This window comes from Salmo salar, chromosome ssa05 (genome assembly GCF_905237065.1).
Source record: "Salmo salar chromosome ssa05, Ssal_v3.1, whole genome shotgun sequence".
Taxonomy (NCBI): domain Eukaryota; kingdom Metazoa; phylum Chordata; class Actinopteri; order Salmoniformes; family Salmonidae; genus Salmo; species Salmo salar.
The window spans coordinates 4,398,433-4,416,366 of NC_059446.1; the positions used below are offsets into that span (position 1 = coordinate 4,398,433).

Consider the following 17,934-nt stretch of genomic DNA (forward strand, 5'->3'; position numbering starts at 1 on the left):
CTCGGTTCTGGTTCTAGATAGACTCTATATAGACCTCGGTTCTGGTTCTAGATGGACTCTATACAGAACTCGGTTCTGGTTCTAGATAGACTCTATATAGACCTCGGTTCTGGTTCTAGATAGACTCTATACAGGCCTCGGTTCTGGTTCTAGATAGACTCTATATAGACCTCGGTTCTGGTTCTAGATGGACTCTATACAGACCTCGGTTCTGGTTCTAGATAGACTCTATATAGACCTCGGTTCTGGTTCTAGCTGGACTCTATATAGACCTCGGTTCTGGTTCTAGATGGACTCTATACAGGCCTCGGTTCTGGTTCTAGATAGACTCTATATAGACCTCGGTTCTGGTTCTAGATGGACTCTATATAGACATCGGTTCTGGTTCTAGATGGACTCTATATAGACCTCGGTTCTGGTTCTAGCTGGACTCTATATAGACCTCGGTTCTGGTTCTAGATGGACTCTATACAGACCTCGGTTCTGGTTCTAGATAGACTCTATATAGACATCGGTTCTGGTTCTAGATGGACTCTATATAGAACTCGGTTCTGGTTCTAGATAGACTCTATATAGACCTCGGTTCTGGTTCTAGATGGACTCTATACAGGCCTCGGTTCTGGTTCTAGATAGACTCTATATAGACCTCGGTTCTGGTTCTAGATGGACTCTATACAGACCTCGGTTCTGGTTCTAGATGGACTCTATATAGACCTCGGTTCTGGTTCTAGCTGGACTCTATACAGACCTCGGTTCTGGTTCTAGATAGACTCTATATAGACCTCGGTTCTGGTTCTAGATGTACTCTATACAGACCTCGGTTCTGGTTCTAGATAGACTCTATATAGACCTCGGTTCTGACTCTAGATGGACTCTATATAGACCTCGGTGCTGGTTCTAGATGGACTCTATATAGACCTCGGTTCTGGTTCTAGATGGACTCTATATAGACCTCGGTTCTGGTTCTAGATGGACTCTATATAGACATCGGTTCTGGTTCTAGATGGACTCTATATAGACATCGGTTCTGGTTCTAGATGGACTCTATATAGACCTCGGTTCTGGTTCTAGCTGGACTCTATATAGACCTCGGTTCTGGTTCTAGATGGACTCTATACAGACCTCGGTTCTGGTTCTAGATAGACTCTATATAGACATCGGTTCTGGTTCTAGATGGACTCTATATAGAACTCGGTTCTGGTTCTAGATAGACTCTATATAGACCTCGGTTCTGGTTCTAGATAGACTCTATACAGGCCTCGGTTCTGGTTCTAGATAGACTCTATATAGACCTCGGTTCTGGTTCTAGATGGACTCTATACAGACCTCGGTTCTGGTTCTAGATGGACTCTATATAGACCTCGGTTCTGGTTCTAGCTGGACTCTATACAGACCTCGGTTCTGGTTCTAGATAGACTCTATATAGACCTCGGTTCTGGTTCTAGATGTACTCTATACAGACCTCGGTTCTGGTTCTAGATAGACTCTATATAGACCTCGGTTCTGACTCTAGATGGACTCTATATAGACCTCGGTGCTGGTTCTAGATGGACTCTATATAGACCTCGGTTCTGGTTCTAGATGGACTCTATATAGACCTCGGTTCTGGTTCTAGATGGACTCTATATAGACATCGGTTCTGGTTCTAGATGGACTCTATATAGACATCGGTTCTGGTTCTAGATGGACTCTATATAGACCTCGGTTCTGGTTCTAGATGGACTCTATATAGACCTCGGTTCTGGTTCTAGATAGACTCTATATAGACCTCGGTTCTGGTTCTAGCTGGACTCTATGTATATATATATATATATATATATATATATAATGTATGTAGTTACCTTTGGTAGTTCTAGACTTCTTTTGGATCCTGACTTCTGTATCCACTGCTTCTGTCTGATCTACTGTATGTCATGACCCCAGACTAAACACAAACTCAACTCCTTTACTCTGACCCCTGGCGGTGTCCTGACTCTGAACGGGTACTCTGACCCCTGGCGATGTCCTGACTCTGAACGGGTACTCTGACCCCTGGCAGTGTCCTGACTCTGAACTGTGCCCTAACCCTAGACTAAACCTGAAGTCAATCATAATCTCAACCTCGACCTCTTCTCTGTTTCCTAACTGTCTCCTGACTCTAATCTGTATCCTTCCCATGGTCAGTGTCCTGTCTCTAATCTGTATCCTTCCCATGGTCAGTGTCCTGTGTCCTGTCTCTAATCTGTATCCTCCCTATGGTCAGTGTCCTGTCTCCTGATTATATTCTGTATCCTTCCCATGGTCAGTGTCCTGTCTCTAATCTGTATCCTTCCCATGGTCAGTGTCCTGTGTCCTGTCTCTAATCGGTATCCTTCCTATGGTCAGTGTCCTGTCTCTAATCTGTATCCTTCCCATGGTCAGTGTCCTGTGTCCTGTCTCTAATCTGTATCCTTCCTATGGTCAGTGTCCTGTCTCTAATCTGTATCCTTCCCATGGTCAGTGTCCTGTGTCCTGTCTCTAATCGGTATCCTTCCTACGGTCAGTGTCCTGTCTCTAATCTGTATCCTCCCTATGGTCAGTGTCCTGTCTCCTGATTATATTCTGTATCCTTCCCATGGTCAGTGTCCTGTGTCCTGTCTCTAATCTGTATCCTCCCTATGGTCAGTGTCCTGTCTCCTGATTATATTCTGTATCCTTCCTATGGTCAGTGTCCTGTCTCTAATCTGTATCCTCCCTATGGTCAGTGTCCTGTCTCCTGATTATATTCTGTATCCTTCCTATGGTCAGTGTCCTGTCTCTAATCTGTATCCTTCCTATGGTCTGTGTCCTGACTCTATTCTGTATCCTGACAGTGGTCTTTGTCCTGACAGTGGTCTTTGTCCTGACAGTGGTCTTTGTCCTGACAGTGGTCTGTGTGGCTTAACCTTTCTGGCGCAGGCGTTCCGCTTGCGACCCACCTCGACAACATCCGGTGAAATTGCAGAGCGCCAAATTCAAATGACAGAAATAGTAATAATAAACTTTCATAAAAATACAAGTGTTATACATCGGCTTAAAGATTAACTTCTTGTTAATCCAGCCGCTTTGTCAGATTTCCAAAAGGCTTTACGGCGAAAGCATACCATGCGATTATCTGAGGACAGCGCCCCGTTTACAAAAGCGTACAAACATTTTCCAACCAAATAGAGGAGTCACGAAAGTCAGAAATAGTGATAAAATTAATCACTTACCTTTGAAGATCTTCATCTGGTTGCAGTCACAAGAGTCCCAGCTACACAATGAATGTTTGTTTTGTTCGATAAAGTCCTTCTTTATATCCCAAAAACTCTGTTTTGTTGGCGCGTTTCGTTCAGTAATCCACTGGCTCAAAGGCGGTCAAAACATGCAGACGAATACATCCTAATATTCTGAATCTGAACTCCTTCTCAATCCTGAACTAGACCTATGCCTCTGGTCTTTTTCTTGATAGTGGTCTCTACGGTCTGTGTTGTAGGTCTGACTGGTCTATGTATCCTACCTCTAGACAGTCCTAACTGTAGTCTCTACGGTCTGTGTTGCAGGTCTGCCCATCATGCAAGTGAAGATAGATATCTCCAGACAGCAGGTTGAGAAGATCTTTGGTCTGGATGACTATTGGTGCCAGTGTGTCGCCTGGAGCACTACGGGAACCCAGAAGAGCCAAAAGGCATACATCAGGATCGCCTGTAAGTATTACTCTGATATAAAGCCTACATCAGGATCGCCTGTAAGTATTACTCTGATATAAAGCCTACATCAGGATCGCCTGTAAGTATTACTCTGATATAAAGCCTACATCAGGATCGCCTGTAAGTATTACTCTGATATAAAGCCTACATCAGGATCGCCTGTAAGTATTACTCTGATATTAAGCATACGTCAGGAACGCCTGTAAGTATTACTCTGATATAAAGCATTCATCAGGATCGCCTGTAAGTACAGACGCAGATATACTATCATAAGATAAGAACTGATATGAGACAGGGTTGGAACAAGGGTGTCCTATGGAACCAAGAACCATAAGGTATCGCATGTACAGTACCAGTCCAAAGTTTGGACACGACTACTCATTCAAGGGTTTTTCTTTATTTATACTATTGTTCTACATTGTAGAATAATAGTACAGACATAAATACTATGACATAACTCATATGGAATCATGTAGTAACCAAAAAAAAAGTGTTAAACAAATCAAAATATGTTTTCTATTTTGTAGCCACCCTTTGCCTTGATGACAGCTTTGCACACTATCAGCATTCTCTCAACCAGCTTCATGAGGTAGTCACCTGGAATGCATTTCAATTAACAGGTGTGCCTTGTTAAAAGTTAATTTGTGGAATTTCTTTCTTTAATGCGTTTGAGCCAATCAGTTGTATTGTGACAAGGTAGGGAGGGTATACAGAAGATAGCCCTATTTGGTAAAAGACCAAGTCCATATTATGGCAAGAACAGATCAAGTAAGCAAAGAGAGACGACAGTCCATCATTACTTTAAGACATGAAGGTCAGTCAATCTGGAAAATGTCAAGAACTTTTATATGTATTCAAGTGGAGTCACAAAAACCATCAAGCGCTTTTATGAAACTGTCTCTCATGAGGACCGCCACAGGAAAGGAAGACCCAGAGTTACCTCTGCTGCAGAGTATAAGTTCATTAGAGTTACCCGCTTCAGAAATTGCAGCCCAAATAAATGCTTCACAGAGTTCAAGTAACAGACACATCTCAACATCAACTGTTCAGAGGAGAATCAGGCCTTCGGGCCTTCATGGTTGAATTGCTGCAAAGAAACCACTACTAAAGGACACCAATAAGAAGAAGAGACTTGCTTGGGCCAAGAAACACGAGCAATGGATTTTAAAATTGTCCTTTGGCCTGATGAGTCCAAATTTGAGATTTTTGGTTCCAATCGCCATGTCTTTGTGAGACGCAGAGTAGGTGAACTTATGATCTCCACATGTGGGGTTCCCACCGTGAAGCATGGAGGAGGAGGTTTGATGGTGGGGGGGGGGATGCTTTGCTGGTGACACTGTCAGTGATTTATTTATAATTCAAGGCACACTTAACCAGCATGGCTACCACAGCATTCTGCGTCGATACGCAAGACCATCTGGTTTGGTCTTAGTGAGACTGTCATGTGTTTTTCAACAGGACAATGACCCAACACACCTCCAGGCTGTGTAAGGGCTATTTGATCAAGAAGGAGAGTGATGGAGTGCCGCATCAGATGACCAGGCCTCCACAATCACCCGACCTCAACCCAATTCAGATGGTTTGGGATGAGTTTGACCGCAGAGTGAAGGAAAAGCAGCCAACAAGTGCTCAGCATATGTGGGAACTCCTTCAAGACTGTTGGAAAAGCATTACAGTTTTAGCTGGTTGAAAGAATGCCAAGAGTGTGCAAAGCTGTCATCAAGGCAAAGGGTTTATTTGTAACACTTTTTTGCTTACTAAAAGATTCCATATGTGTTATTTCATGGCGTCACTAAAATAAAGAAATCCCTTGAATGAGTAGGTGTGTCCAAACTTTTGACTGGTACTGTATGTACAGACACAGGTAATCACTGTCATAGGATACTAGGTATGAACCCCATAATGACACAATACACCATAATAACTCAATACCCCATAATAACTCAATACCCCATAATGACTCAATACCCCATAATGACACAATACCCCATGACTCAATACCCAATAATGACACAATACCCCATAATGACTCAATACCCCATAATGACTCAATACCCCATAATGACACAATACCCCATAATGACTCAATACCCCATAATGACTCAATACCCCACAATGACTCAATACCCCACAATGACTCAATACCCCATAATGACACTATACCCCATAATGACTCAATACCCCATAATGACACTATACCCCATAATGACTCAATACCCCATAATGACTCAATACCCCATAATGACACAATACCCCCCATAATGACTCAATACCCAATAATGACACAATACCCCATAATGACACTATACCCCATAATGACACAATACCCAATAATGACACAATACCCCATAATGACACAATACCCCATAATAACTCAATACCCCATAATGACTCAATACCTCATAATGGCACAATACCCCATAATGACTCAATACCCCATGACTCAATATCCCATAATGACACAATACCCCATAATGACTCAATACCCCATGACCCAATACCCCATAATGACTCAATACCCCATAATGACTCAATACCCCATAATGACACAATACCCCATAATGACTCAATACCCCATAATGACTCAATACCCCATAATGACTCAATACCCCATAATGACACAATACCCCATAATGACTCAATACCCCATGACTTAATACCCCATAATTACTCAATACCCCATAATGACACAATACCACATAATGACTCAATACCCCATGACTCAATACCCCATAATGACACAATACCCCATAATGACTCAACACCCCATGACTCAATAACCCATAATGACACAATACCCCCCATAATGACTCAATACCCAATAATGACACAATACCCCAAAATGACACACTACCCCATAATGACTCAATACCCCATAATGACTCAATACCCCATAATGACACAATACCCCATAATGACTCAATACCCCATAATGACTCAATACCTCATAATGGCACAATACCCCATAATGACTCAATACCCCATGACTCAATATCCCATAATGACACAATACCCCATAATGACTCAATACCCCATGACCCAATACCCCATAATGACTCAATACCTCATAATGACTCAATACCCCATAGTGACACAATACCCCATAATGACTCAATACCCCATAATGACTCAATACCCCATAATGACACAATACCCCATAATGACTCAATACCCCATAATGACTCAATACCCCATAATGACATAATACCCCATAATGACTCAATACCCCATGACTTAATACCCCATAATTACTCAATACCCCATAATGACACAATACCACATAATGACTCAATACCCCATGACTCAATACCCCATAATGACACAATACCCCATAATGACTCAATACCCCATGACTCAATACCCCATAATGACACAATACCCCCCATAATGACTCAATACCCAATAATGACACAATACCCCAAAATGACACACTACCCCATAATGACTCAATACCCCATAATGACTCAATACCCCATAATGACTCAATACCCCATAATGACACACTACCCCAAAATGACACAATACCCCATAATAACTCAATACCCCATAATGGCTCAATACCCCATGACCCAATACCCCATAACGACTCAATACCCCATAACGACTCAATACCCCATAATGACTCAATACCCCATAATGACCCAATACCCCATAACGACTCAATACCCCATAACAACTCAATACCCCATAATGACTCAATACCCCATAATGACTCAATACCCCATAATGACACAATACCCCATAATGGCTCAATACCCCATAATGACTCAATACCCAATAATGTCACAATACCCCATAATGACTCAATACCCTATAATGACACAATACCCCATAATGATGCCATACCCCATAATGACACAATACCCCATAATGAAAAAGCAAAAACAGGTCTTTATAAATGTTTGCAAATGTTTAAAAAATTAAAAACACAAATGCCTTATTTACATAAGTATTCAGACCCTTTGCTATGAGACTCAAAATTTAGCTCAGCTGCATCCTGTTTCCATTGATCATCCTTGAGATGTTTCTACAACTTGATTGCAGTCCACCTGTGGTAAATTCAATTGATTGGACCTGATTTGGAAAGGCACACACCTGTCTATATAAGGTCCCACAGTTGACAGTGTTTGTCAGAGCAAAAACCAAGCCATGAGGTCGAAGGAATTGTCCGTAGAACTTCGAGACATGATTGTGTCGAGGCACAGATCTGGGGAAGGGTACCAAAAAATGTCTGTATCATTGAAGGTCCCCAAGAACACAGTGGCCACCATCATTCTTAAATGGAAGAAGTTTCCATCCATCAAGACTCGTCCTAGAGCTGGCCACCCGACCCAACTGAGCAATCAGGGGGAGAAGGGCCTTGGTCAGAGAGATCACCAAGAACCCGATGGTCACTCTGACAGAGCTCCAGAGTTTCTCTGTGGAGATGGGAGAACCTTCCAGAAGGACAACCATCTCTGCAGCACTCCACCAATCAGGCCTTTATGGTAGAGTTGCCAGACGGAAGCGACTTCTCAGTAAATGGCAAATGACAGCCTGCTTGGAGTTTGTCAAAGGCACCTAAAGGACTCTCAGACCATGAGAAACAAGATTCTCTGGTCTGATGAAACCAAGATTGAACTCTTTGGCCTGAATGCCAAGCGTCACGTCTGGAGGAAACCTGGCACCATCCCTACGCTGAAGCATGGTGGTGGCAGCATCATGCTGTGGGGATGTTTTTCAGCGGCAGGGACTGGGCGACTAGTCAGGATTAAGGGAAAAATGAACAGAGCAAAGTACAGAGAGATCCTTGATGAAAACCTGCTCCAGAGCGCTCAGGACCTCAGACTGGGGTGAAGGTTCACCTTCCAACAGGACAATGACCCTAAGCACACAGCCAAGGAAATGCAGGAGTGGTTTCAGGACAAGTCTCTGAATGTCCTTGAGTGGCCCAGCCAGAGCCCGGACTTAAACCCAATCAAACATCTCTGGAGAGACCTGAAAATAGCTGTGCAGCGATGCTCCCCATCCAACCTGACAGAGCTTGAGAGGATGTGCAGAGAGGAATGGGAGAAACTCCCAAAGTACAGGTTTGCCAAGCTTGTAGCGTCATACCCAAAAAGACTCGAAGCTGTAATCGCTGTCAAAGGTGCTTCAACAAAGTACAGATTAAAGGGTCTGAATACTTATGTGAATGTGATATTTCCGTTTTTTTATTTGTAATACATTTGCAAGAATTTCTAAAAACCTGTTTTCACTTTGTCATTATGGGGTATTGTGATGTCATTATGGGGTATTGTGATGTCATTATGGGGTATTGTGATGTCATTATGGGGTATTGTGATGTCATTATGGGGTATTGTGTGTAGATTGGTCAGGAATGATTATTTTTGAAATCCATTTTATATTAAGGCTGTTATGTCACAAAATGTGGAAAAAGTCAAGGGGTCTGAATACTTTCCGATTACACTTTATCTTCCCAACTGTATTGATAATTCAATCCCTGATTCTCCCTAGACTCTCCTGGCAGTATTGATCAATGGATTGTGTATACTGTAATCTCTGAATGACTGTAATGTTGTTATTATGTCCCTTTAGAGATGACTCAACACAGGACAAACCATTTATTCATACAGGTTATTCTCATTGAGATACAATCTCTGTACATATTTTATAAGAGAGACTATTGACCTGCCGATGGTTATTATGTGCCTTTGGGGAAAAGACAAGACTTTACTTAACACGTTACCCGAAGCCTGCGAGGCCAAGTCAATCATTATAATGTGTCTTTGGGGATGAAAAGAGACTCTCATAGTGGTGTCTGACTGTAGAGATATCCTGTAGAGAAGAGACTCTCATAGTGGTGTCTGACAGTACAGATATCCTGTAGAGAAGAGACTCTCATAGTGGTGTCTGACAGTAGAGCTATCCTGTAGAGAAGAGACTCTCATAGTGGTGTCTGACAGTACAGACATCCTGTAGAGAAGAGACTCTCATAGTGGTGTCTGACAGTACAGACATCCTGTAGAGAAGAGACTCTCATAGTGGTGTCTGACTGTAGAGATATCCTGTAGAGAAGAGACTCTCATAGTGGTGTCTGACAGTAGAGATATCCTGTAGAGAAGAGACTCTCATAGTGGTGTCTGACTGTAGAGATATCCTGTAGAGAAGAGACTCTCATAGTGGTGTCTGACTGTAGAGATATCCTGTAGAGAAGAGACTCTCATAGTGGTGTCTGACTGTAGAGATATCCTGTAGAGAAGAGACTCTCATAGTGGTGTCTGACAGTACAGATATCCTGTAGAGAAGAGACTCTCATAGTGGTGTCTGACAGTAGAGCTATCCTGTAGAGAAGAGACTCTCATAGTGGTGTCTGACAGTACAGATATCCTGTAGAGAAGAGACTCTCATAGTGGTGTCTGACAGTAGAGATATCGTGTAGAGAAGAGACTCTCATAGTGGTGTCTGACAGTACAGATAGCCCCATAGGCCACGTCAATGTTTTCTAACATAATGTGAATAAGATTTAGTGAATGATGTTGGGGAGGGACAGTACAAATGGTACCCTATTCCCTATGAAGTCCACTACGTTTGTACAGATCCCTATGGGCCTTGGTCAAACGTAGTGCACTACATAAGGAATAGGATGCCTTTTGGGATGCATCCATACATAATGATCTACACCACAGTATATATTTCAGCAATGACATCTATGATGAGAATAAAAACAGACTGGAGATTTAGCAGTGTGAGGCAGTGCCAAATCTGCCTAGGGATATGAGAGAGAGAGAGAGGGGGGGGAAGAGAGAGAGAGAGAGAGAGAAGGAGAGAGGGGGGAGAGAGGGGAGAGAGAGGGGAGAGAGGGGAGAGAGAGGGGAGAGAGAGGGGAGAGAAGGAGAGAGAAGGAGAGAGGGGGGAGAGAGGAGAGAGAGAGAGAGAGAGAGAGAGAGAGAGAGAGAGAGAGGGGAGAGAGAGAGGGGAGAGAGGGGGGAGAGAGAGAGGAGAGAGAGAGAGGAGAAAGAGAGAGAGAACAAAAGTGAGCGAGAGATGAGAGATAAACCTGGAGATTAACCTGGAGGGAGAGAGAGAGAGAGGGAGAGAGGGAGAGACAGAGAGAGAGATGGAGAGAAAGTGACAGCTGCACATATGCCCAGGCTGTGAGCAGAGCAACAGGCCCAACCACCACTAATGCACCACCTTAAGCCCCAACCTGCATCCTAAGAGGTATGTCTCAGATGCTCACCATGCTCTGCTCACACCTACTGTAATGGAAAACAACACTAGACACTCTAGAGCACAACCTTTTACTATCAAATCCTGGAAAATACAAGGTCTGAGCAGGGAAAAGAGCAGGAACCCAGACTCCATCAAATACATTGGGTGACAGTATTCCCTTTTGAAATACGCCCCACAAGACATAACTACGACAAAAAGAACCAACAAAAATGGGTCACAACTCCTACGCTCGCTGGGTCTGTACAAAGTCAATAGTAGGCTTTGAGGAAACTCCTATGGTAGGTATACTTACAGCTCATCTCTTGAATGGCAGTACTGTAGACTATTTTATCACTGACCTCAACCCAGAGTCTCTCAGAGTGTTCACAGTCAGCCCACTAACACCCCTATCAGACCACAGCAAAATCACAGTCTACTTGAACAGAGCAATACTCATTCATGATGCATCAAAGCCAAAGGAACTGAATAATATTAAGAAATGCTATAGATGGAAGGAAAGTAGTGTGGAAACCGACCAAACAACAATTAGGCAACAACTAATTAAATCCCTTTTAAACAACTTCCTGGACAAAATGTTCCACTGTAACAGTGAAGGTGTAAACTTGGCAGTAGAAAACCTAAACAGTATATTTGACCTCTCAGCTTCCCTGTCAAATCAAAACATTTCAAGCAGACAACCTAAGCAAATTAACAACAATGGCAAATAGTTTGATGAAGAATGCATAAACCTAAGAAAGAAGTGGAGAAACCTTTCCAACCAAAAACATAGAGACCCAGAAAACTTCAGAGTCTAAGCCTTCACTATGGTGAATCACTAAATCAATACAGAAATACACTACGGAAAAAGAAGGAACAGCACGTCAGAAATCAGCTCAATGTAATTGAAGAATCCATAGAATCTAACCACTTCTGGGAAAATTGGAAAACACTAAACAAACAACAACACGAAGAGATGTCTATCCAAAACGGAGATGTATGGATAAAGCACTTCTCTAATATTGTTGTCTCGATAACAAAGAACAAACAGCAAAAACATATACGTGATCAATTACAAGTCTTAGAATCAACTATTAAAGACTATCAGAACCCACTGGATTCTCCAATTACATTGAATGAACTACAGGACTTTTTACCATATTATCGTATAACGGACCACGTATTCACCCTGCAAACCCTAATTGACAAAGAAACAAACCAAAACAAAGGCAAAGTCTTCTCATGTTTTGTTGATTCCAAAAAAGATTTTGACTCAATTTGGCATGACGGTCTGCTATACAAATTGATGGAAACTGGTGTTGGGGGAAAAACATGCGACATTATAAAATCCATGTACACAATCAACAAGTGTGGGATTCAAATTGGCAAAAAAAACACACACATTAAACCCCACCCTCTTCAACATATATATCAACGAATTGGCGAGGGCACTAGAACAGTCTGCAGCACCCGGCCCTCACCCTACTAGAATCTGAAGTCAAATGTCTACTGTTTGCTGATGATCTGGTGCTTCTGTCCCCAACCAAGGAGGGCCTACAACAACACCCTGATCTTCTGCACAGATTCTGTCAGACCTGGGCCCTGACAGTAAATCTCAGTAAGACAAAAATAATGGTGTTCCCCCAAAAAATACTAATTCCATCTAGACACTGTTGCTTAGAGAGCACACAAAAAACTATACATACCTCGGCCTAAACATCAGCGCCACAGGTAACTTCCACAGAGCTTCGAACGATCTGAAAGACAAGTCAAGAAGGGCATTCTATGCCATCAAAAGGAATATAAAATTCGACATACCAATTAGGATCTTGAAAAAAATACTTGAATCAGCTATAGAACCTATAGCCTTTCATGGTTGTGAGGTCTGCGATCTGTTCACCAGCTTTGACTATGTACAGACTCAGTGAGCATGGCCTTGCTATTGAGAAAGGCCGCCGTAGGCAGACCTGGCTCTCAAGAGAAGACAGGCTATGTGCAACACTGCCCACAAAATGAAGTGGAAACTGAGCTGCACTTCCTAACCTGCCAAATGTATGACCATATTAAGGACACATATTTCCCTCAGATTACACAGACCCACAAAGAATTCGAAAACAGATACATTTTGATAAACTCCCATATCTACTGGGTGAAATACCACAGTGTTCCATCACAGCAGCAAGATGTGTGACCTGTTGCCACAAGAAAAGGTCAACCAGTGAAGAACAAACACCATTGTAAATACAACCCATAATTATGTTTATTTATTTTCCCTTTTGTACTTTAACTATTTGCACATCGTTACAACACTGTATATAGACATAATATGAGATGTGTAATGTTTACTGTACACTGTTTATTATTTATTTCACTTTTGTTTATTATCTATTCCCTTTGCTTTGGCAATGTTAACATATGTTTCCAATGCCAATAAAGCCCTTAAATACATACTGTAAATATGCATTACTCCAAACAGAACAGAACAGAGAGGAACAGAACAGAAAAGAGAGGACAAGAACAGAACAGAGAGGAACAGAACAGAACAGAACAGAGAGGAACAGAACAGAACAGAGAGGAACAGAACAGAGAGGAGCAGAACAGAACAGAGAGGAACAGAACAGAGAGGAGCAGAACAGAACAGAGAGGAACAGAACTGAACAGAGAGGAGCAGAACAGAACAGAGAGGAACAGAACAGCACAGAACAGAGAGGAACAGAACTGAACAGAGAGGAGCAGAACAGAACTGAACAGAGAGGAGCAGAACAGAACAGAACAGAACAGAACAGAACCGAGAGGAACAGAACGGAACAGAACAGAACAGAACAGAACAGAGAGGAACAGAACAGAACAGAGAGGAACAGAACAGAGAGGAGCAGAACAGAACTGAACAGAGAGGAGCAGAACAGAACAGAACAGAACAGAACAGAACCGAGAGGAACAGAACGGAACAGAACAGAACAGAACAGAACAGAACAGAGAGGAACAGAACAGAACAGAGAGGAACAGAACAGAGAGGAGCAGAACAGAACAGAGAGGAACAGAACTGAACAGAGAGGAGCAGAACAGAACTGAACAGAGAGGAACAGAACAGAGAGGAGCAGAACAGAACAGAGAGGAACAGAACAGAGAGGAGCAGAACAGAACAGAGAGGAACAGAACAGAGAGGAGCAGAACAGAACAGAGAGGAACAGAACTGAACAGAGAGGAGCAGAACAGAACTGAACAGAGAGGAACAGAACAGAACAGAGAGGAACAGAACAGAACAGAACAGAACAGAACAGAACAGAGAGGAACAGAACAGAACAGAGAGGAACGTATCCTCACAGAGAGAGAGAGAGAGAGACGGGAGGGACGTACCCTTATAGAGAGAAATAGTAGGGTAGCAGATTAACCCTCACAGAGAGAGAGAGACAGGACGGCAATAGACATACCCTTAGAGAGAGAGAGACAGGACGGTAATAAACATACCCTTAGAGAGAGAGAGAGACAGGACGGTAATATACATACCCTTAGAGAGAGAGAGAGGGAGAGAGACAGGACGGTAATATACATACCCTTAGAGAGAGAGAGAGAGAGAGAGAGAGACAGGATGGTAATATACATACCCTTAGAGAGAGAGAGACAGGATGGTAATATACATACCCTTAGAGAGAGAGAGAGACAGGACGGTAATAAACATACCCTTAGAGAGAGAGAGACAGGATGGTAATATACATACCCTTAGAGAGAGAGAGAGAGACAAGATGGTAATAAACATACCCTTAGAGAGAGAGAGACAGGATGGTAATATACATACCCTTAGAGAGAGAGAGAGACAGGACGGTAATAAACATACCCTTAGAGAGAGAGAGACAGGATGGTAATATACATACCCTTAGAGAGAGAGAGAGACAGGACGGTAATAAACATACCCTTAGAGAGAGAGAGAGAGACAGGAGGGTAATATACATACCCTTAGAGAGAGAGAGAGAGACAGGACGGTAATAAACATACCCTTAGAGAGAGAGAGACAGGACGGTAATATACATACCCTTAGAGAGAGAGAGAGACAGGACGGTAATAAACATACCCTTAGAGAGAGAGAGACAGGATGGTAATATACATACCCTTAGAGAGAGAGAGAGACAGGACGGTAATAAACATACCCTTAGAGAGAGAGAGACAGGATGGTAATAAACATACCCTTAGAGAGAGAGAGAGAGACAGGAGGAGAGTAACTCGTTGTGAGTCACAACTGGAGGGCAACACCATCACGGATATCTCAACCCAATAATGTACCAGAGGAGGTTTAAATGAACCATGCTCCTGTGCTTAATAACCTCGACTGAGACCTAGACCTTCTAGCACATTCCAACATGACGTTTTGGAATCCCTTCAACTTAAACCATCACCACATTTCCATATGTTCCTTCCTCAATATCAGTCAATCCAGAATGTCTTCAGCTGAATGCAGAGGCATGGTGTAATGTGGAGCCCCAGGCAGACAGGCAAGCAGACAGGCAAGCAGACAGGCAAGCAGCATCCCAGGCAGACAGGCAAGCAGACAGGCAAGCAGCCTCCCAGGCAGACAGGCAAGCAGACAGGCAAGCAGCCTCCCAGGCAGACAGGCAAGCAGACAGGCAAGCAGCCTCCCAGGCAGACAGGCAAGCAGACAGGCAAGCAGCCTCCCAGGCAGACAGGCAAGTTGGAAGTCTCGGTGGTGTCCCACATGACACCATAATCCCTATATAGTGCACTACTTTCGAACAGAGCCCAGTGCACTTCATAGGGAATAGGGTGCAGTTTGGGACACAACCTCAGTGTTAATGTGTCCGCTCCAAGTCCTCTCTGCTGGGTGGTAATGCGATTGGTTTCTAGACACACACACACACACCATCCTAAACCAGCCAGGCGGGGTGTAATGCAGCCACATAGTGTGTTATTGATCCTTCTCAGAGAGAGAAAGAGAGAGAGAGACGCAGAGAGAGACACTGATAGAGAGAGACACAGATAGAGAGACACAGATAGAGAGAGACACAGATAGAGAGAGAGACAGAGAGAGAGAGACACAGAGAGACACAGAGAGAGACACAGAGAGAAAGAGAGAGACAGAGAGAGACACAGAGAGAGAGAGAGAGAGAGAGAGAGAGAGAGAGAGAGAGAGAGACAGAGCGAGACAGAGAGAGACAGAGAGCGAGAGAGAGACAGAGAGACCGAGAGAGAGACAGAGAGACCGAGAGAGAGACAGAGAGAGAGACAGAGAGAGACAGAGAGAGAGACAGAGAGAGAGAGAGAGAGACAGAGAGAGACAGAGAGAGAGAGACAGAGACAGAGAGAGAGAGAGAGAGAGAGAGAGAGAGAGAGAGAGAGAGAGAGAGAGAGACAGAGAGAGAGAGAAAGAGATAGAGATCCACAAAGAATTCGAAAACAAATCCAATTTTGATAAACTCCCATGTCTACTGCGTGAAATACCACAGTGTGCCATCACAGCAGCAAGATGTGTGACCTGTTGCCCAAAGGGCAACCTGTGAAGAACAAACACCATTGTAAATACAACCCATATTTATTTTCCCTTTTGTACTTCAAGGGAAATTCTAGATAATTCTGTTCTTCCAACTTTGTGGCAACATTTGGGGAAGGCCCTTTCCTGTTTCAGCATGACAATGCCCCCGTGCACAAAGCGAGGTCCATACAGAAATGGTTTGTCGAGATCAGTGTGGAAGAACTTGACTGGCCTGCACAGAGCCCTGACCTCAACCCCATTGAACACCTTTGCAATGAATTGGAACGCCGACTGCGAGCCAGGCCTAATCGCCCAACATCATTACCCAACCTCACTAATGCTCTTGTGGCTGAATGGAAGGAAGTCCCCGCAGCAATGTTCCAACATCTAGTGGAAAGCCTTCCCAGAAGAGTGGAGGCTGTTATAGCAGCAATGTTCCAACATCTAGTGGAAAGCCTTCCCAGAAGAGTGGAGGCTGTTATAGCAGCAATGTTCCAACATCTAGTGGAAAGCCTTCCCAGAAGAGAGGAGGCTGTTATAGCAGCAATGTACCAACATCTAGTGGAAAGCCTTCCCAGAAGAGTGGAGGCTGTTATAGCAGCAAAGGGGGGGACCAACTCCATATGAATGACTTCCCAGAAGAGTGGAGGCTGTTATAGCAGCAAAGGGGGGGACCAACTCCATATTAATGCCTTCCCAGAAGAGTGGAGGCTGTTATAGCAGCAAAGGGGGGACCAACTCCATTAAAACCTCTTCAGCGTCTCATCCCGTCAGCGGGATCAAAATCCAGCGAAAAATCATATCGCCATTAGCATAACAAAATTTAATAATTTGAAAAAAAAATATATATATGTTTTTTCGTTTTATAGATACACCTCTCCTGAATCGACCCACGTCGTCCGATTTCAAAAAGGTTTAACAGGAAAAGCAAATCATTAGATTATGTTAGAGGAGTCCATCGTAAAAAGCAGCAACATAGCCATTTTCCGACCAAACACATGCATCACAAATAACCAAAAAACAGCTAAATGCAGCACTAACCTTTTACAAACTTCATCAGATGACACACCTAGGACATCATGTTACACAATGCATGCATTCTTTTGTTCAATAAAGTTCATATTTATATATGAAAACAGCATTTTACATCGGCGTCTGACGTTGACTAACTATTTTCCCGTCAAAAGCATCCGATGAAACAGTGCTACAATTTACTGAATTACTATTCGAAAACATGTTTAAAATGTAATATTGTCATTCTAAGATTTATAGATGAATATCTCTTGAAAGCACCTGTCATACCAGATTTAAAAATAACTTTACTGGGTAATCACACTTAGCGATAAAAGGGGATGCGATACTCAGAAAATGAGCTAGTAAATACAGCTCGGCGCCATCTTGGAACAATCGCATATCATTTTACATTTTTACATTTTACATTTTTTTGTGTTTTTGTCTTCGCATATCACATCTAATGTTGTATAATATTGTCAATAATCCCTTACCTTTAGTTGTCTTCATCAGAAAGCACTTCCAGGAATCCCAGGTCCACAACAGATGTATTTTCGGTCGAAA

At 43.0% G+C, this 17,934-nt stretch overlaps 1 protein-coding gene across 1 annotated transcript in view; it reads left to right on the forward strand.

Moving 5' to 3' along the window:
- Positions 1-17,934, forward strand: part of unc5a (unc-5 netrin receptor A) — a 513,204-nt gene that overhangs the window by 339,091 nt on the left and 156,179 nt on the right. Inside the window, exon 3 of the mRNA XM_045717818.1 lies at positions 3,540-3,683. Coding sequence (XP_045573774.1) covers positions 3,540-3,683 — 144 coding nt within the window. The remainder of the gene's footprint in view (positions 1-3,539; positions 3,684-17,934) is intronic.